We start from the raw sequence: 21,007 nt of genomic DNA on the forward strand, positions 1-21,007 counted from the left end.
AGGGGCTGGGGAACTTCTTCTTGCCATTGGGGACATATTAAATATACATATATATTTACTGATTTCAGAGAGGACGGGAAAGGGTGAGAGAGAGAGAAACATCAATGATGAGAGAGAATTAATTGGCCACTTCCCGTCTGTCCCCACTGGTTATCTAGCCCTCAACCTGGGCCTGTGCCCTGACCTGGAATCGAACTGTGGCTTCCTGCTTCATAAGTCAATGCTCAACCACTGAGCCACACAGGCCAGGCTGTTGGGGACAATTTGATAGAATGCTTATGGCTAGCAGCCAGATTATGGCTAGCTACTCAAAACTGTCATTGACCTTTAAAGAAACCTGGTCAGGGTGGGTGGGCTCAGTCTTCTCATTTGAGAGAGTGACAGTGCTGGCCCTCACCCTCCCTGGGAGCTGTGTGAGGCCAACAGAGCTGTGGCGGGCAAAACTGCTATGAGAAGGCCTGGCCTGACTACCCAGGCAGCTGGGAGCCTAGAGCAGTGCTGCAGGGATGGGGGCCTGGGCAACAGAGCTGCACCAGAATCCCATCTCTGCCACTAGGCGGCGTCCTCCCAGTGCCTGTTTCCCCACCTACAGCACAGAGCTCTGCACTGATGCCCGACACTTGGGACACAGCCAATTCCTGCCCTTTGAATGGGCAGCTGGGCAGCGGGACCGGCTGCCCTGCCGTCGTCACCACGTACCCAGAGCAATGAGGCCGAAGAGCAGCCCCAGGAGCAGCAGCCAGGTGAGCAGCAGGCCCAGCAGCCACTTCCACCAGCTGCAGCAGGAGCCGCAGGGGCACCAGGCGGGCGCTGCTCCCCATGGGCCCGCGCCAACACCGCCGCCAGCACCACCACCGCCGCCGCCACCTTTACCGCCACCGACCCCGTTATGGTGATCGTAGCTGTAGCCGTGGATATCTGTGGGGGAGAGAGGAAGGGGCAGGTGAAGGCAGGTGGCTTTGGCTCTCTTCCCTCTAACTCCTCTGGCTGTGGGGGCTTTGTGGGCCTGAGGGAATGTAAGTAAGTCCTCCAGGTTCGTGTGCGACTGTGAAGGATGAGGCTGGTGAAGAGCAGAAGTCCGACAACCCTGGGCTTGAGCTGTGTGACCCTGAGATGGTCACCTAACTTCTGTTTCCTTTTTTCCCCTTTTCTTTTCTTTTAACTACAATGAGCTTAAAGGATGACTTACTTCGTAGGACAGCTGCTGAGTGAGACGAGAGGCATGGAAGGCAGTTAGCCGGGGATGTAGCACAGAGGGCTCGGTTTAAAACTCTTATTTTATTTTATTTTTTTAAAATATATTTTTATTGATTTCAGAGAGAAAGGGAGAAGGGAGAGATAGAAACATCAATGATGAGAGGAAATCATTGACTGGCTGCCTCCTGCACACCGCCTACTGGGGATCGGGCCGCAACTCAAGCACATGCCCTGATGGAATCGAACCCGGGACCCTTTCGTCGGCAGGCTGATGCTCTAGCCACTGAGCCAAACCAGCTAGGGCTCGGTTTAAAACTCTTGATGAAGAACTTTGACCTGCCACAACCTACATTTTATTAGGCCCAAACCAAAGGCGTTCCCATCTCCATGGTGCAGTGTTCACAACTCTGTGTGTAACCCCCAAGTGCCTAGAATGACGCTCAGCATTTAAGGCATGCCCCAATTTTTTTTTTGTAAAAGGCTTTGTTAGTTTTTAAAATGGGGTGCTAGCCCTTGCTCTGCCTCTCTTACAAGGCTAGAGGAGGAAGAGAGGAGAGTGTAAAGGGTTGGAGATGTACATGAATTAGTGCCGCCTTAAAGCCTCTGTGTGTATGTCTGGGGGGTGGACAACCGCAGCCCTGCTGTGCTGCTCCTGCCATAGGGGGAGCCCCTGGACCTGAGGGCAGGTAGCAGTGTGTGTGTGTGTGTAGGGAGGGGGGAGCTGTGAGCAAACTGCCCCTGAACTAAGCTTCTTCTGCGAACCACTCTAGCCCCAGCCTGTCCCTTCCACCCCGCTCCCTTGAGCCTTCAGGGACACTCTTTAGAGTTGGGTGGCTCAGGTGTGCGCTGGCTCCAGGCTAGGGGGCCTTATCTGTTCCTCACCATCACCAGTCCCACGGGCTGCTGTCACTGCAGGACTCGCCGGGCTCACCTACCTGTGGAGGCCGCTTTGCCCTTTGTGGACACGGTCTTCACGTCTCCTGAAAGACAAGCACCAGGAAGAGGTTTTGACCTGAGCTTTTATGTATTTTTATTTTTAAAAATATATCTTTATTGATTTCAGAGAGGAAGGGAGAGAGACAGAAACATTAATGATGAGAGAGAATCATTGATTGGCTGCCTCCTGCACACCCCTCATTGGGGATCGGGCCTGCAACCCGAGCCATGTGCCCTTGATTGGAATCAAACCCAGGACCCTTCAGTCCACAGGCCAGCGCTCTATCCACTGAGCCAACCTGTCTAGGGCTTGACTTGAGCTTTTAAATGTGAGGAGCCCACAGACAGCCTCTGTGCAGATTTTGGGCAGGGCGTTAGGTAGATGTACCCCAGGTACCCCCAGGCATCTTGAGTAATTGCATCAATGCAGACATGACTTGATAAACAATTACTGGTGGGGAAAAGCAGTGTCATAACCCCCCTGTGACCTGAAACCTGTAAAGCCCTAGACATTTTCAGAGGACCACTGAGGAGGGACCTTTGCTCTCAAACAATAAATATGCTTGAGAGAAATGACTTGATTTTTTTGGTGAAGGGACTTTTATTTTTAATTTATCTATATTGTTGAAAGTATTACAGATGTCCTTTTTTTCCCCATTGACTCCCCATCCCCAGGTCTTGGCGACGGGACTTTGAATGCAAGTTCCTGACCTGGGGTGGAGGGACCCAGACAGCAAGGATGGGCTGGGAGGAGGGCTGTTCATGAGTTCCTGATGCTATCTGACCATGGAGTGTTTGTGGGCATGTGCAAGATTTTCTGGGAAAGTTGTTCACAGCTTTTATCAGATTCTGAAAGGGTCTTTTGGCTTCACTGCCCCGTTTCCACCCCTACAATGTAAGGAACTGCTAACTTAGGCATCGGTAGGGCTGGGACTGATTTCATTTGCATTTATCTAAAAAATGTTCTATGATGTACTTTTCCCTTCCTTTACTGACCCGCCCTTCCCTCCCCCCTGAAACCAGTGATTTGGAGAGATGTTTCGGGACTCACAGCAGTGAAGCAATGTGTTTATCTACAAGAGGATCCAGGTATTTGAGAAGAAAAAATAAAGCTAGCAAGTGCTTTGCAAAGCATTTTTCTATTAGTTCTGAAAATTAAGGGAGGATGAGTAAGGTGAGAAAAAAAATACCATTGTAGGCTTTACACATGTCATAGGAAAGCTTTTGTTTCAATATTGTACGCGCACGAATCAATTGGAAGCCTGTTAAAACGCAGCCTCTGGGCTAGGGCCTGGGCGTCTGTAACAGGCTCCCAGGTGCTGCCACTGCTGCTGGTCCAGGGACCACCTGTGGCGTTGTGAGGTCTCAGGAGACAAATACGTAAATGAAACATGGATGGGCTGAAGGCAAGGTGGACAGAGATCGAATGTAGTCTTACCATTAGTATCCAAGATCAGCTTAGTGTCAGTGGTGTAGGCAGCTTGCTTTTCCTTTTTTAGTGTGTCCTCTGAAAAAGAAGCTGTGCACACAACTCATGACAATCTAGGCTATTCCCTACCCCCTCTCCAACCCCACTCCACACCCTGTCCACACGGTGAGGTAGAGGTAGCCGGGTAGGAAGAGGACCCCGCCTTCCTGGGGTTAATCCCCCCATCTGTGTTTGTGGTTGGGAGTCTTGCTGAGGTTGCTCTTTTCCAGAATTTTCCAGGCTTGTCTGCATTCTAGGCAGACCCCAGGAGCACCCTGTTTAGGCAGGCAGTTTTTCATTTGAATGGATGACTGTGCTTTCACTATTAAAACATCTCAAACCACCTTGCTAGGACATTGGGTCTCCTACACTGTCTGCCTTTCTTCTGACACCCGAGTCCCTTGGGCTCCCACGTACTTGCAGCGATGCTGGCGGGGGAGGCAGTAAAGACCTTCCCGCTGTCCTTGTTCATGATCAGCAGCTCCATCTCCTTCTTGGCAGGCACATTATCTTTCTCCAGGATCAGGAACTTACAGTCCTTGTGTAAGAGCTCATCATTCTGGACACTTGTGGTACAGGCTAGAGAGGAAGAGGTGGGTGAGGAGGAAGGAAAAGGTGCCAGGAGGAGGTGGAGGGAAGAAATGACCAGAAGAGGAAGGAGAGGGAAAAGGGGATGGGGGAGGAAAAGAGAGATTAGTGGGTGTGTCCAAGGGTCTCTGGTCTCCCTGACAGTGGCTGCTAAGAAGCATCTTGGGGACCAAAGACAACCTCCCCTGCTTCACTGGGCCTGGTCGTGAGGAGGTTGGGTCCATGTCAGAAGTACTGGGGGGCTGGCTGATGAGCTGCCTCCCACCTGGATGCTACAGGATCTCTACTGAATGGACAAAAGTCCCCTTCTCAGGCCCTTCTTTAACCTGCTGGGTTCATTTCTATCCTTCAGGTCTCAGGTGTTAGCGTCCTGCGGGGTTTTCCTGACCACCCCGTCTGATATACACACATTCCTTTTTCTACTCTTTCACCTATTTCTTTCCTTCAAATTATCTTGCCAACTTGTTTATCTGTGTGCACTGCAATTGTCAGGCTGGTGGGCAGGAACCTAGCCTGCCTTGTTCATTCTGTGGTCCAGGCGCTTAGAACAGCGTCCGGAAGGAAACACCCAGGATCAGAGCCATGGCGGAAGCGGCTGACCCTGTGCGGTGAGCCCAAGTCGATAAAGGGTCTGCAGAAGGTAGGGAGGGTGTGGCAGCTTTGACCGGATCCTTGGTTCTTGCCATGGGTGACAGGTAACAGGAGCAGGCCAGGGGCTTCCAGACAAAGGTGGGAGCTGGGGTGTAAGTGTCTGACCCTAGGACAGTGCGGAGGGTGAAGCTTCCTGCCTCCCTTGGACAGAAAGGTCAAGGTGAGGTCAGGGAGATGCTCATCTCTGCTCATTTCTAGAAGTTACCGAGAGGCCTATTTGGGACCTTAGACCACCAATGGGTTATATCCACTCTTCCATATGCTAAGTGTCACCAAGGAGCAATTCTTCTGGCTCTGCAGCCTGCCCCTGGCAGCTGGGGACAGCACTCACCGGCAGAGGTGGACACGCCAGTGCTCACAACAGCAGGGCTCTGGGGTACGTTTTTCTTCATCCCGTAGGCTGCAAGAGAGGAACCACTGAGTGAATGGGACCTGAGTGGGAGGACAGCTCCACGCAACTTAGCAGCAGCCTGACCAGCCCTGGCAGACAGGCAGCCTCCCCACGTGAGAGGAAGATAATAATAATGAATAATAATTATGAATGAATGATGAACATGAAGAATAAGGAATAATGCAATCAACTCTCCAGCCATGGGGGCAGCAATGAGAGCTTAGATGGAACTTTCTTTGGTATAATTCTCATCCTTCTAGAACAGTTCTAAAGGTCACCTCCTCCATGAAGTCCTCTTAGATCCTCCCACATTACCGTCCCTTCTGAACTCCTACAACCTTAACACCTGCTCTGCACAGTTTGATTCATGTTATCTTATAGAATCCCCCAATAGTTTCATGTTTATTACACTTTTTACTCCAACTAAACAGTAAGCAAATTGAGGGCCAGGGCAGAGGTTCATGCCTCTTCTGTCCACCCTCCCCCAGGTGTGCACAAGGAGCAAACCATAAAATCAGCCAGATGATTGATTTTCAGTGGCAGTGGGCAGTCAGGGATAGCAGTGAATCACAGGGCTACACAGGTGACACCCCACAGTAATATTCCCCCAGGTTTTCACATGTCTGATCCAGCAAATGATCGAGGTTGGCATCTCTAGGTTGGGGGTGGGGGCTGTTTCTTTGGTGGGAAAGGTTGATTGATTTTTAGGGACATCCTGGTCCCTCTGATTCAGTGGTTGAAAGGAATATTGTAAGTTATAGCTGCAAAGAAGCATTACTTCCCAGCCCCTAAGTTCCAAGCCTCAGCTACTGACCTGTGGAGGTGGTGGCCATGCCATGGGACAGGGCGGATGAGCTGGGGGCCAGATTGTTCTGCATGCCAAACACTGAAAGGAATTGAAGACAGGTGAGCACAGGTGCAGAGAGGAGGTTCCTCAGCTTAAGGCAGCTCCACCCCCGGCACCCCAACACCTTTCATGATAAATAAATGCCTTTGCATATGACAGATTCCCAAACTTTCTCAGTTCTCACATTCTAAGTGACAGCATTTTTTTTTTTGCCCACCTCCCCATCTTGGGCTCGAAGTTACGAAGAGTTCCATTTATTGAATACTTGTGTCTACACAGCTTACAGTGGTAGTTCACACAGGGTCTGACATTTCACTGTATTCAAAAATACCCTTGGAATGTAAAAACACCCCAGAGTTCCCTGTTCCCGACAGCACCCTAGGGTGCCTTGGTGCACAGTGTGGGTACTGTGGGCATAGGATACAGACACAAGGGGGCCAGAGGCATAGACTTGGCAGAGACCTCGTTTTCCCTTGAACTCTTCCTTCTGACTCAAACACATCAAGCTCCCCTTACCCCTAGTCTGACTTCAAAGCCGAAGCTCACTCCTCCCCAGTTAACGCTTTCTCTTATTCCATCCTGTGTAGTGTTTGGGGTACAAGATTGTGGATTAAATATCTTCGGTCAGGACTTGGCTAAACAGAATAGCAAAGGCAGAAGAAATGAAGCCTGAACCAGGTGTCTTCTGGGTTTGGTGGGATGCTACTCAATTGCAGGTGTTGAAATTAGAGGTATGCCGGTCAAGTAAATAAGCAGGCCCACATCATCATGTTAATTAGTCATATGCCACAAGGAGAAGGCATATTCCTTTAAAAAAAGAGGTGGCTGGTGACTTACATTCAGGCTGTTGCAATGTGTGTGGAAATAGAGTGAATACATTTGAGCTCCCAATGACCTACAGTATTTATAAAAAGACCTGAAGAAAGAGCTTTCTAACTTTACAATGTTGTGGTTTTCTTTTTTTGTTTGTTTTACCTGAAATGTACTAAGCCAGGCCTCACCTAGCTTCCTTCCTCCCATTTCTCCACCTCTCAGAGAAAGCATGTAAGTGAGGTCTCCGGCCCTCAGTTCTTAGACCTCTCCCTTGGGGACTGGGCTGTCTCTGACTCGGGCAGCCCTGGGCCACTGCCTGTGTTGGTGTATATGCAGGAATGTCCTCATGCTCCTGGGCAGAAAGGACCTCTTCTCTGGAAACCATAGATTTTCCTCACCAGGAAGGAGCATGCATATATGAAAGCAAACCACCTGGAAAGCACTGACCTGAGGAGCAGGTGCTGATTCCGGGGTGCAGAGTGGGGGAGCAGGAAGCCATGTTGTTTGGAACTCCAAAGACTGCAGAGGAGAAGGGGGGCTGTGAGAGGGACATCCTGCCCAGAACAGGGGGTGCCCCAAAAGCTCCAGAATTAACAGGTTGCATTTTTATATTTTGTTAAATTTGTTTTTAGGAAAATTGTTCCTTGCCGCAGAGAACCATACATTCGTCTCTGGTTTGCACCTTAGATCACAGCCAAGGGCTGGTCAGGCCTCAAGTGGACATTAGCTCTGGCCAAAGCCCACTTGTTAGTGACCATTTTACAGAAAAGGAACTTGGCCTGGCCAGGTTTGCTCAGTGGTTGAGGACTGACCCAGGAACCAAGAGGTCACGGCTTTGATTCCCAGGTCAGGGCACATGCCTGGGTTTGGGCTCGATCCCCATTAGGGGGTGTGCAGGAGGCAACTGATCGATGTTTCTCTCTCATCCATATTTCTATCTCTCTATCCCTCTCCCTTCCTCTCTCTCTAAAAAATAAATAAAAAGAGATTAAAAAAAAAGAAAAGGAACTTGAAACCCAGAGACGGTAAATAACTAGCTCAGGGTCACAGTTAATGCACATGAAGTCAAACCAGGTTCCTTGCACCTGCTTTCATGTTTTTCCCACTGCGCTTTTTCTGATGCATGTGGAATATAGATCTTTTTATAGAGGACCCACCCAAAGAAACGCCTTGGAGACTGAAAGGAAATGAAGTTCCAGTGGAAAAACCTTGGGATGTTTGGCCACAAAAAGCCCCTCTAGCAAGCCTTGGGGACGCTGAACACCAGCAGGGTCTCTCAGCTCCAGGTAAAGGTGAGGAGAGCTCAGGGGTGGGAGGGGACGTGCACTGCGCATCACATACCTGATCCTGAGGAATAGGCATTGGTGTTGAGGAGGGACGAGCTGTGGGTTGTCATGTTGTTGTGATAGGTCCCCACGGAGGACCCTGCCGGCAAGGTGGAGGACCACATGTGGGAGGGAAGGTTGGCATCCAGGATGGTTGCATCATAGGTGCCGGACACTGGAAACAGACAGACAGACTCCCCAGTGAGAGACAAACCAGAACTCTGTGCTGGGGTGACCCAGTTGGCCCTGTTTGCTGGGACTTTCCTGGTTTAGCCCTGAAGGTCCCACATCCCAGCAACCTCTTGGCCCAGGGCAAACTGGGGCCGTTGGTCACCCCAGTTCTGCCTGAAGCCTCGGAGCTGGTACAACCTTATCCCTTGGGTTAGACACTCTTGCTGGCTCTTGATGAAATTTGAAGTAGGTCACCCGTTTCTCCTTCTAAGCCCCTCTCCCCACCTCCTCTGAGCAGTCCCCACCAATGTTCTCATTCTCTCTTTGTTCCCGTCTCCACCTTCAAAGATACCAGGGAGCAGCGAGTGAGGCCCCACAGCGAATGCCCACAGGATTCCAGGCACACAGCCAGCACAGGCAGGGAGCCCACACTTCCAAGGCCACTCCACATGGACGACAGCCTTTTCTGGTTAAACTCGCCTTGCCAAGGAGACCCAAAGGCACTCTGCCCCCAAAAAGAGGTTGTGGTGCTTCTTCAAATCTGAAGCCAATTCTGCCTATTCCTCCTACGAGAGGGAGCTAGCCCGCAGGTCATAAAGTGCTCTGAGGTTTCGGTTGTATTAAAAAGTAAAAGGAAGATCACAATCTCAAGGCTTCTCCCCCCACCCCAGTAGCAAATGACAGGAAAGTTTCATTCAAATCCTAGCAGAACTGGCTTTTTTCCTCATCTCCCTCCAAGGGTCTCCTCATTCCTCTTTCTGCCTCCCAAAGACCCCACCTTACACGTGGTAGGCATGTGATATATGAGTTTTGAACAACCCTCATCCCATCTGACCATGATCTCTTGGTTATCTGACTGCCCCAGAGGCCCTCACCTCCACGAGGGCAATGGCTATGGCTGTCTTGTTCATTGCCTTTCCTCAGTGCCTGGTGCTTGGCAAGGAGAAGGCACATAATAAACATTCACTGAATGAATAAATGAATGAGTCAATAAAAGAAAACATGACAACTTCCCAGTATTCTTCATTTGGGGAACCTGGCCAACACATTCCCAGGAGATGTTGAGAACCTCCTGGAGGAAATCTCTAGGATGTAAAGCCTGACTCAGCAGGCCCCTGGGATGGCTGACCAGCCCACATTTTCATGCTGCATAAACGGCAGTGCTTTGCCGTAGTCTGGAGGGCCTGCCAGGGTATGACTGAATTCCTGGACCAGGACTAATACACCACCTTGTTCCCTTCCCTCCACGCAGCCCCGGGCTGTAGGGCTCACCTGACTGGGAGCTCACGGTTTTGGTCTCCACGGTGCCTTTCTTAGGGATGGGGAGTGTGTGGGAGGAATTCCGGGTGGGGCTCGCGCTTGCTGATCGGCTTCCCTTGACCAGACGTTTAACTTCATCCAATTCCGTCCCTGTAGAAGAATCCCCACATTTTCCATTAGGCCCAGGATGATTTCCCAAGACCGGCTGCAGTGAGAGTTACATTTATGGCATTCTGAACACGAGGGAGGATGGCATCTACTTTGCATGCTGGGACATTTCTGGTTAGCCTGATAATTTTTGCATTTTGTCAATTTATAGCACTTATTAACCTGGCACTTTGTAATATTAATGGCCTCATAAATACAGTGCCTCTACAAGGAGGTCAAAATCATTGGTAGATATTTCCTAATTATACCTCATCAGACACCACAGGGATGACTCTGTGGCTGAAAGACAATGTCATCCTGGGTCAAGGGAAATTTATACCCAGGGCAGTTAGAGAACCAGGCCCCTTGAGACAAATGGTTCAGTAGTGATTTCAACCCCAGGGCAGGACCCCTCAGGTGTCGGGTCCCTGACCTTGTATGCTCTGCAGTGTCAGAGGGATTTGTGGCCCATAACTCCTAAACATTATGCTGCTTTTGTGTGAGTTAGTTTTAAGCCCGTCTGGCTGGTATTATTTGCAGCAAGGCGATCTAGTGGAGCAGGCTCCCTGTGCTCCCCACATGGCAAACAGCAGAGGAGGGAGGAGGGGGAGGCATGGTGCAAGGGCAATGCATAAAAGGAGACAGATTTGGAGACAACACTTGCTGGAGGACCACCCAGGACCCCCTCCCCTGATATCCCCATCCTATGGACTCAGCACCCTTAAGCCTAGAAGGGCTCAGGTGGGACAGCATCAGGCCGAGAGTCAGATTCCTGGACCCCAGGCACTGAGCTCTTTGGGCAAGTGCCCATCTCTGATTCCCGAGCCACCCACTCAGCTCCTGTCCTAATAGTTGGGCTCATTTCAAAATGTCAAATAACCTCTAACAAGAACAAAAGAAGTCTAACACAGTCAGCAGACAGAGATAGGGAATCCCTAACATTTGAGATTGCTGCTTTTCCTTCAGCCACACTGAAGCTTTCTCCAAAGTCTCATCATATGGTCCTCAAATGTCTGCCAACTCATCCCATGGAGCCTAATTGACCCACCCTTCAGTCTTTCTTCAAGTGACACTAACCCAGGAAGGCTTCCCAGGACTCCTGCTCCCTCCTCTCCCTGAGCTGTCATAGTTGGTTGTTGACTGCCTCCCTATTAGTCTGTGAACAATGGAACAGCAGGGACTGTGACTTACTCAGCTCCTTCCCCCCTCCCTGCTGCACCTAGCACGGGATCTCTCTCACAGAAGGCCTTCAGAGACATTTAATGATTGAGTTACTGCGCGCGCGCGCGCACACACACACACACACACACACACACACACACACAGCCCTGGATTCTTGGGCTCTTTCTTTTCAGCAAGACAGTGGCCACTTACATCGGGTAGATGGGGATGCACTCTGCAGTCGCACTCGAATTTCACTCTCTGCAGGAGGAAAGGGAAGGAGACGGCTGTGAGTGAAGGAACTTGGGTCACAGAGTCTGACACTGAGCTCTGAGCAGTGGATAAATCTTTGGGCTGTTTTGAGATCTGTGTCCTGGGAACAGGACACCCAGGTATACTCAGGACGAGTGCTGCTCAAAAAGAAATGTCCTCTCCCTACACCCCAGCCTGCCCACTGCACACCTCCAGCCGCCTGGAGATGTTCTGATGAAACCCCAGGCTGAAGAGGCGGCTCCATCACAGTCATCAATGACCCGCCTCTTTCCAGTCACCCGTTTCCCAGTTGCCAGGACCACGCTGCTCTCCCGCCTCCAGGGTCTCTCAGGCAGTAGTGAGAGGATTCTAAAACCTGTAATGTTTACTTAGCCATTTTGGCCTCTTCAGAAATGCAGAGGGCAGAAAGTGGGTAGTTTAACATTATTAGTTTCAGGTGGAAGACTGCCATCTTTCCACTATCAGCCTAAAGCTGTGGTTGGTTGGTATGTTCCTAACTTTTCAAGTCTAGGCTGGCCATCAAGAACTTCCAAAGCCTACGAAGAATTCTGCCTTCTGCGTGGCCCTGACAACTGCTCCTCACCAGGTTCAATAAGGGCAGCTTGCCCAGGACCATGTTTTCCGACTATAGCCTTATCCATGGGCAGATGTGGAGAGTACAAAACTGTCACAGAGCCCTTTGTCCCCAGGGATAATTGGAAAAAGAAGGGCTTTTGCTTAGTTTTGATGCATAAAGGCATTCACAGCACCGCTTGTTAAAGTCAACCAGGAGATTAGAAGTGAAACAAGATGTAGCACCAGCATCTTCAGACAATCCACAGCAGAACCAACTGCTGCCCAGGTGGTTACCGTGCGTTTTTATTCCTGTCTCCACGTGCTTGTTAGTTTACAGTCAGATCTACCCTTCCCATCCTGGTGGAGCCAGCAGAAGATTCCCAGGATGCTGTAGGCCCCTTGAGGGTAGAACCAGGCCTCATTTATTCTTCTGCACTCCTCCCATTTCCCGGCTCAAGGCTGGACACGTTAAATGCTCAGAAAATACTTCTTGATTGAACTGAATTGAACCCAGAGATAGAGCTCACCTCGTGTTTGGCTACGTCCTCTGGTTGCAGAAGATGCTGCGAAACAAACAAACAAAAAAGTTATCTTATGCATAGATAAGAGGTGGTGTGCTAAATATTTTTGATGTGGGGGTAGAACTATTTGGGTTGGGGGAGGAGCTGGTTTTCACAGTATGTGTTTTCCAGATAGGTGTCCTTATGGATAGTGGATGTTCAATAAATGATGACCATGTAGCCAAAAGGCAGAGAAACTTTTGCAAGGCCCCCAGTGCATTTAAGGTGTTAAGGTAGCTAAATGAATGTTAAGTTAGCTCACACTTAGAGTGTTAAATTAGCTGAGGTAATCCACTTAGGAGCATGATCCATTTGGACTAGCTCCCTACCCACTGATCAAATGTTATCAAAAGGCTGCCAGATCTTTTCTTTAGTTTTTTGTTGAAAGCAAACAAATAAAATTATAACCACTGTATAATCAATGATCATATCAATTCATATGCACAGTGAGAATCCAAGAATGTGGATGAAAGACTTAAGGCCAGAAGATACTTGGGTTTCACTTGTCCCACCATGTGCCTCTTAGAAGCCTGCTACGGTGGAAGTGCTGGGCTGTTTGGCATGTGTGTGTTCTGACCCCCACTCCTCTTTGCTGGGAGGTCTCTATGGAAGGAAATAAATCCTACAATTGTTGCTTGGCCTTAGGGCTTATCTGTCCATGCCTTCGTATGAATAGTTTGCTATTTTGGTAGCCTCACAGCAAAGGCTGCAACGATCCCCATAAATGTTTTGGGATGAAAAGCAAGAGAAAAACAGGTCAGCAGAGGTTAAACTCTTTTAGGAGAATCCATTTAACTCACGACGTTCCTCCCCCTACCCCCCCCCCCTCCCTCCGCCCCCCCCCAGCCCCCGGCCCTTTTCCAGTGCCTCATTTGACCATTTCTTCAGGAAATAAGCAGGGGACATACCAAATTCCTTCCGAGGGTACTCCGGAGAAGAGTTGCCACTGGAGCTCCCTGGAGAGAGGACAAAACACTCAGTACAGGCACACTTCGCTTTATTGCTCTTCACAGGTGCTGGCGTTTTCTACAAATTGAAGGCAAGACCCTCCACCAGCAAAAAGACTACGACTTGCTTCATTGCAATACTTGTTTCAGTGAGGTGGCCTGGCCTGGCACCAAACTCGCAATATCTGAGGTCTGCCTGTACCAATGAGCACTTGAACCCAAACAGCTCCCGAGAGGGTGCTGCCGGGTACCCCTTTATGAACCTTGCGGCCTGCGTGTTCAGGAGGACAACAGGTGCTCTTCAGCGAGCTCCTGACTTACACCCGCTTTGCCTATCGGACATGGTTTCGGCCCTTCAATCTGGTTCCTGGGCTACTTCAGTTGGGCAAAGATTGAACAAAGGAAGGTAGGAGCCTTTTTTGTTTTCACTTCCTCAACTGTTTGCCCCATGCCAGTGCTGGCGAAGGTGGCCTGGCCTGTAGGTGTGCTGTTATCTAGGGTGTCTCTGACCTTGTGAAGGTCATCCTGAGTGTGGACCCTGTAAAAATGAAGGTACTAGCCCCTGTGTAGGCCCAACACCAGAAAGCACTGTGGTGACAACATGCTCTTAGCCTGGATTTGTGGCTCCCCAAGACTCCCTGGCAGTTCTGGTCTTAAGTCAGTTACTGGGGGTACCCATCCCTAATCCTGCTTCTCCAGTCACTATTAGACCCATTTGCTGCCTGGCTTGTCTGTTTTCCACTAAACCTGCTTCTGCAGATCACCAGACCTCCAAGTAACCTCCTCCTGCCTTCTCCTTCTTGACCCTGAGCACTTTCTTGTACTGACTTCAACGCCGCCGCCTGTACCTAGGCTCCTGCTCCCCTCAAAGTATCTTCTTCCTCTGCATCCCCAGCTCTTTTTCTCTTTCTTCCCCAAACTTTACCTTTCTTTGCTCTCTTCTGCTTTTTATACTCTCTTCCTCAGCCAACTCCTTCAGTTTTCCACCTTCTACTAACATCTCTTGGTGAATGACCCCAAATGGGGTGTTTGGCCTTGACTTCTTCCATGAGCTGAAGTCCTATGAGTCCCTCTCCCTGCTTGGTAACCCCACCTGAGAGCCCTGCCAGTAGTTCTATTTAAGGACCCAATAACTGAACTCATCTGTGTGAACTCCCTGCTGTAATTGTTGGCACCAACATGAACCCAACCACCCGTGTTTCTAATTTCAGTAGAATCACTAACTCCTTCTTCTTCCGTTAAAATAAAAAACAAAGGGAGACCAGCCTTAAAAATCCCCTGAACAGACAAAACTAGATGAATCATTCAAGCAAAGCGTAATTTAGCTAATTTTAAAAGCTGAACTGAGTCACCTCTTGCTTATGCCTCTGAAAATCATAAGCAAAACTGAAACTGCTTCCCAAGGTTAATATGAGGTAACCACTGACCAATTCCCTACCACTTAAGGAAATTCTAACAGTATAATCAGTCACCATGGAAAATAAACTACATAAGCTGCTTTGTAACAGTACAACCGGGAGCCTCATTCCAGGTTTGGTTTGAGTGCTCTCAGCCTGCAAACTGTCTTTTTGGTGTGCACACAATACACTGTTACTAACTAGTATTTTAGTGATTCATTGGTTTTACTTCCGTAATTTCTGAACTTTTGACACTCCCCCTTTCCCAACATTTAATCAACTGTCAAACCGGCCAATTCCCCTTCTGCAATACCTCTCCCCTCCAGCTCCTCCTCTCCTCTCCTCTCCCACGGCCACCACCCTGGTCTCAGCCAAGTTTTCCCTTCCCTGGACTATTGAGCACAGTCTAACATGTCACCATGTTCAGCCCCTTTGCTCCCTATTTTTCCTGCACGTGGCTTTCAGAGTGCTAGTCCTGGACCTCAAATATGATCAACTCTTTTGCTCAAAAAATCTCTGTGGCTTCTCACTATATACAGAATAAAGTACAAACATCTTAGCCTGGCACTAATGCTGAGTCCCTCAAGCCCGCCCTCTTACCTAAGCACCACAGTCCTGACTCTACAGCCTGTCTCTGCTGTGTTGCTGCTCCCACAGCCTGGAGCACCCATCTCTCCACCTCTGGGTATCAAACTCTTCCACATCATGAAGGCCCAGCTCACAGGCACCTTCCCTAGAGACACTTTCCTGGAGACTCAGCTTGAAATGATAATTGCCTTGTACTTTCTATTATGGCTTTTATCTGTCATCTTAACTTGTCTATTGACTACAGATTCCTTGAAGACAAGATCCATTTAAGCCTCTGGTTCATTGAAGCTTCCCTCAAAGCATTCTGCATGGTGTCAAACACATGGTAGATATGTGATAAAATACCACATGAGAAAGTGACTAAATGAATGAATGAACGAAGGGGTAATGTCAGTCCTTAAAAGACATGAAGGAAGGGTGGAGAGAAAGGTGAGGGGGCAGGCCCAGGTGAATACAGGTGCCAATTCGTCAAAGGATGAGTGAGGTTACTGGGTAGAGAGTGGTTCTCTCTCTCATACCTTCGTATGTTCCATGGCGGGTGATGTGAGTTTTCCTTTCAAAGGTTGAGCCTGGTGAGTTGGGCAGAGTGGAGGCAGGTGAATGAGCCCTCCTGTAACTGGAGGTGGAGGCATTGCCTCGGGTGCTTCCACCTGCAAACCAGAGAGAGTGTCAGTCCTCATAGCACTTCAGCAGATTGGCAGCCAGTGGCCTTAACCACGTACACCAGGCTGCTCCAAATGAAAGAGGGCCCCACGGAGCGGCCAGAGGACATCAGCCCTGAAAGGCTCCACCCCACATTCCCTTGGGTGCTCAGAAATGGGGTAGCGTCATTGTCCCTACCCTTCCTCCCCAAGCTGGGGGTCCCTGATGCACATAGCTGCAGTGTATGGAAATGGAGGGGCTTTGGCAGGGTTGTTCTTGAGGACCTGGCACTAATCTGAGCTCACTGCTGGAGAGACTACATAATCCCATATGGGAGGTTCCTCAACAGATGAGGGCAGGCGCTTCTATTGGTCAGCCTGACCATTTGCCTGTCTTGGGTCTTTTTTAAAAAAATAATATATTTTTTATTGATTTCAGAGAAGAAGGGAGAGGGAGAGAGAAACATCAATGATGAGAATCATTGATCAGCTGCCTCCTGCATGCCCCCTGCTGGGGATTGAGCACCCCAGGCATGTGCCCTGACTGGGAATCGAACTGCGACCTCCTGGTTCATAGGTTGATGCCCAACCACTGAGCTATACTGGCCAGGCTTGGGTCTTCTTCTTTAGTGTCACTCCAAGATTTTTAAAATGAATTGGTGCCCTAACAGGTTTGGCTCAGTGGATAGAGCGTCGGCCTGTGGACTGAAGGGTCCCAGGTTCGATTCCGGTCAAGGGCATGTACCTTGGTTGCGGGCACATTCCCAGTGGGGGGTGTGCAGGAGGCAGCTGATCTATGTTTCTAACTGTACCGCTCTTCCTTCCTCTCTGTGAAAAATCAGTAAAATGTATTTTAAAAATAAAATAAAATGAATTGGTGGGCTATGTGTGTGCTTGCTTTTCCCCTATGCCCTGTTTTGTTTTGCTTAGTTTGAAAGCTACCATGAAAGAGTGGTTCATGGGGAACAATGGGCCGATGTTGGGTGCTTGCCCAGTGGAAACTCGCAGTGTGTGGGATCAGATTCCCTGCGCACAGTGACCCAGTCCTTCAGTTTCTTTAGTGCAGGGGTCCTCAAACTTTTTAAACAGGGCGCCAGTTCACTGACCCTCAGACCGTTGGAGGGCCGGACTATAGTTTAAAAATAAACATTCCACACATGCGCACTGCGGGCCCCGGACGAGTCGGCTGCTAAGCAACAGGCAGCGGCAGCAAAAACATCCGGCAGGCCCGATAAATGTTTTCGGTGGCCCGCATGTGGCCCGCGGGCCATAGTTTGAGGACCCCTGCTTTAGTGGTTGTTGTTAATTCAAATTGTAAACCCTCAGATGTGCACACTCTTCTCTAAAGGAGATGGCTTAAAGAGTGATTCAGGGGGGAAGGAGCCACCTCCCCACAAAGCCTCCTTAATTAATTATTGTTATTTATATTAGGGAAATAATGAAAGTTGGCCCCATTTTAGGTCAGCATCAAATGCAGATGATGTGAAAGTCTCACTTTTTCTGGGTTCGGTGTTATTTACATGCTCTTTGGGTCATTTGGATGGATGACAGTTTGGCCCCTCTCCTTGCAGGACTCAATCTTTCCTAGTCTGCTCTTCCCCCACCCTCACCCTCCACCAGCAGGCACTTACTTGAGTTTATGTAGCCGCTGCTGCCATGGGTCAGGCTATGTTTCTCCAGCCGGCTTCCTCCACTGAGGGAGCCCGTTTTAGCGTAGCCATTGGTGGTCCCCCCTTCTGCAGAGACAAGGAGCAGGTGCTCATTTCTGGGTGGAGTCAGCCCAGAGGGTCCTTTATCCCTTGACCCTTGGAAGCCTTCCCTCGCTTTCCAACCATGACCCTCATGGTTTGAGCTCCCTTTCCCATCTACAGTGCAAGCTGCCAGGCTCTCATTTCATTTGTTTCTGATACAAATGTTAAAAGGAAATATTCCACCCGATTTAAAAAGAATGTCTTCTGGGTGGAGCATTGCAAGTCATTTATTAGGGAAATTTAAATATTAGAAAAGGTAGCAAATGATGAAAAAGCTCCTTGAGGCCAGGGTCTGGGCTGGGCTTGCTTTTTTCAAATGCCTGGTCAGTGCCCCAGGCATGCAGCCCTTAGAATTATTGGAGGGACTGGGAACAGCTCTGTGTTGCCAGTTTCCCATCCAGCAGCCCATCATACTCCAACCTCCCATGTTGATGGGTGGGATTTCCACACTCCTCCGCCTCTGGGTGCCAGGCTTCCTGGGAGGGGCAGGCGTAGCTTCAGGGCTCAGACCTCCATTACAACATCCACTACACATAAAGACCTCCGGAGGAAAATGGAGGCTCAAACAGAAACCTCACTGGTGGTTCCCTGCTCCCACCCCATGCTCAGGGGGGATAATATCTTCGGTATTTCAGTTTCCAGATCAGGCGATTCTATAGAGACTGAAAGTAGATTTGTGGTTTTAGGAACTGGAGAGAGAATGGGGGGTGGCTACAAATTGCCATGAGGTTTCTTGTTGGCAGGATGAAAATGTTTTAAAATTTGTTGCAATGGCTGCACAACTCTAAATATACTAACAACCATTGAATTATACACCCCAAACTGTGAATTTTATGGTATATGAATTGATGTCAATATAACTGTAAAGAAAAAAGAGATTTCAGGTATTTTGGATTTGCTCTACTGGAGTGTGAGTGCCGCTGGGAAAGGTTACGTGCAGAGTCCTTCACACATGACTCACTGAGAAGCTCTCGAGATAGTCACTTACTTGGCGGTAAGGATGTGAGTCTCGTAGTTACTGTTTCGGTGATAACTAGGAAAAGACAAGGGAAAGATCAGATCTTATGTAAGGCACTGAAATCCCTGTAGTTTGGCAAGATCTCATCTGTCATAGGCTCATTAAATTCGGTTCCACGGAGATTTTTGTATATTATGCGATAAGGTATATGATCTTTCTCACTATACATGAAAATACGTACAATAACAATGAAGTTTAGTGTACCTGGAAAATACGTTTATATCCCTTTGGAACCAAAAGGAGGCAGCTATCCATTGATTTGAAAAATGAGGTGTCATGGTATCAATATCACTCGTTTAACTATTACATCCAGTCCAGGCTTGGATTTGCCTTTGAAAGAGGACCAGGACCTCAAGTCACTCTCAAGTGTCTCAAGTCACACTCTTTCACTGCACTGCCCTTCCAAATGGTCACCCAGTCCAGCTGGGGCACATGCATCATGGACTGAGTTCACTGTGAAGTGGATAATGACCTTGCCTTTTTAAAAATAAATTTGAGGGTGTCTCAAGGACATCATAATTCATTCTAAAATCTGCAGGACCATTCCTGGGGAGGTGTAGCCCTGCCTTATCCCATCCACACTCCAGGACTATATCCCTAAATAAGGAAATGATTAAACACACGATAGCAAATTCATTCAACAGAATATTATGAAATCATTAAAAATACTGATTATAAAATTATTCATCAAAATGGCAGTTTTCATCTTTGAAGAAAAAGGAGAACACGTTTTGATTACAAGTATGTTAAAATAAAAATAAACAAAAGGAATCTCATGGGAAGGAGTAGTTTGGTTTTTTTTTTAGAAATACCTTTAAAATGAAGTTTCTTTAAAAAGCCAAAAAGAAAAAAAACACACACCCTAAATACAAAAACAAAATGAAAAAGAAAAAATAGAAAAAAATGATACAGTAGTTAATGGTGGAACTAGGGATGAATTATTTACTCTTTCCAAATTTTAATCACTTTGGTAATTATCATGCTCTTACTTCTTTCAGTGACTTCGGTGCCATCTCGCTTGCTTTTCTTGGTCACATCCATACCATAGCCACCTGTGGAAAAGCCAAAAACCATAAACAACAATGCCTCTTACTATCACTTTTTAAAAAAAGTGTATTTTTATTGACTTCAAAGAGGAAGGAAGAGAGAGAGATAGAAACATCAATGATGAGAGAGAATAATTGATCGGCTGCCTCCTGCACACCCCCTACTAGGGATTGAGCCCGCAACCCAGGCATGTGTCCTGCCTGGATTTCGAACTGTGACCTCCTGGTTCATAGGTCAGTGCTCAGCCATGGAGCCATGCCAGTCAGGCGTATTATCACTTTTTCTAATCACAGGTCCCTACTATTCAAGCTGAGAACCTAAAACTTGATTCCTGGAATTCAAAGCATAATTCTTTCATGTCCACATTTTTTATGAGTCATCTCTTGTTATTCTTGTATCATTTATAATAGCGAGTAATTTAATAGTTTCAATTTTGATTCTGTTCCTTGTACTGAGATCTTATTTTTCAGAATCTAAATGAACAGGCTGCCTGCCCCCTGCTGGGCATTAATACATAGATGATGTGCTGCCCGGACCTCTGACTATAATACTTTCATTCTTTGTCAAAGTAACAAATGACTGAAGGATATCTATCTGTCAAAGCACTTAGTGCTTTCAGCGAACTCATTTTGATGTATCCCATAATGTTCAATCTTCTATATGGAGCTCTATGAATGTAAGACATTTATGCTTTATTATTTAGAGTTTGGGTGTGAGAATCATGTTTGATGGATTGAAATCAGGATAATAATCATGCTAATGGTCATACTTGTATGGAACTTCACACTTTTAACAATTTGAAACTTTCTCTTTATAACAAACTAGCCCTAGTGTGCTTTTTTGCAGACATAACTAGATAAATAATACGAAGAAAACATGTGTAAAATCTATTGAAAGATGTAAGAATATAAAATATTCGTACATGCTAGCTATGCTCCCTCTTTGTGATTACTCTGCTTCTGGAAAGGAAAATCATTGAGATCTAGTCCATTGTGTCCTGGAGTGTAGGTGGGATAAGGTAGGGCTGACATCAAGGGGTGGGCTGGGCTGGGGCTCAGGCCTAAACATGCATGATTATATAGCCCAACTGAGCTCTTGTGGCTGAAGATCCCAGTTTCAGGTTCTGGAAGAACTTGAAATCTGGCTTTCCCTTTGGTCTTCTTCCCCCCCAACTCCCAACCTGTCTTTCCTTCCAGATTATTTTTTGGATAAAGTTTAAATTGGATTCTAGAATTCTGGGGCAAGCCACTTCTGCCCAGGACACCCCTGGCTCAA

The 21,007-nt window shown here is 48.1% G+C and overlaps 1 protein-coding gene across 1 annotated transcript in view; it reads right to left on the reverse strand.

Moving 5' to 3' along the window:
- The window catches only part of COL17A1 (collagen type XVII alpha 1 chain), a gene marked incomplete at its 5' end in the record, with an annotated part of 42,337 nt that extends 22,611 nt beyond the window's left edge, over positions 1-19,726 (reverse strand). The window contains 16 exons of the mRNA XM_081105230.1: positions 700-918; positions 2,133-2,177; positions 3,572-3,652; positions 4,019-4,180; positions 5,172-5,240; positions 6,046-6,117; positions 7,339-7,410; positions 8,233-8,391; positions 9,660-9,797; positions 11,169-11,216; positions 12,311-12,346; positions 13,252-13,299; positions 15,794-15,925; positions 17,548-17,652; positions 18,656-18,700; positions 19,675-19,726. Of these exons, the coding sequence (XP_080961356.1) occupies positions 700-918; positions 2,133-2,177; positions 3,572-3,652; positions 4,019-4,180; positions 5,172-5,240; positions 6,046-6,117; positions 7,339-7,410; positions 8,233-8,391; positions 9,660-9,797; positions 11,169-11,216; positions 12,311-12,346; positions 13,252-13,299; positions 15,794-15,925; positions 17,548-17,652; positions 18,656-18,700; positions 19,675-19,726 (1,483 nt within the window). The remainder of the gene's footprint in view (positions 1-699; positions 919-2,132; positions 2,178-3,571; positions 3,653-4,018; positions 4,181-5,171; positions 5,241-6,045; positions 6,118-7,338; positions 7,411-8,232; positions 8,392-9,659; positions 9,798-11,168; positions 11,217-12,310; positions 12,347-13,251; positions 13,300-15,793; positions 15,926-17,547; positions 17,653-18,655; positions 18,701-19,674) is intronic.
- Positions 19,727-21,007: the final 1,281 nt, after the last annotated feature.

The sequence above is a fragment of the Myotis nattereri genome (genome assembly GCF_964212035.1).
Source record: "Myotis nattereri genome assembly, chromosome: 13".
Lineage (NCBI taxonomy): Eukaryota > Metazoa > Chordata > Mammalia > Chiroptera > Vespertilionidae > Myotis > Myotis nattereri.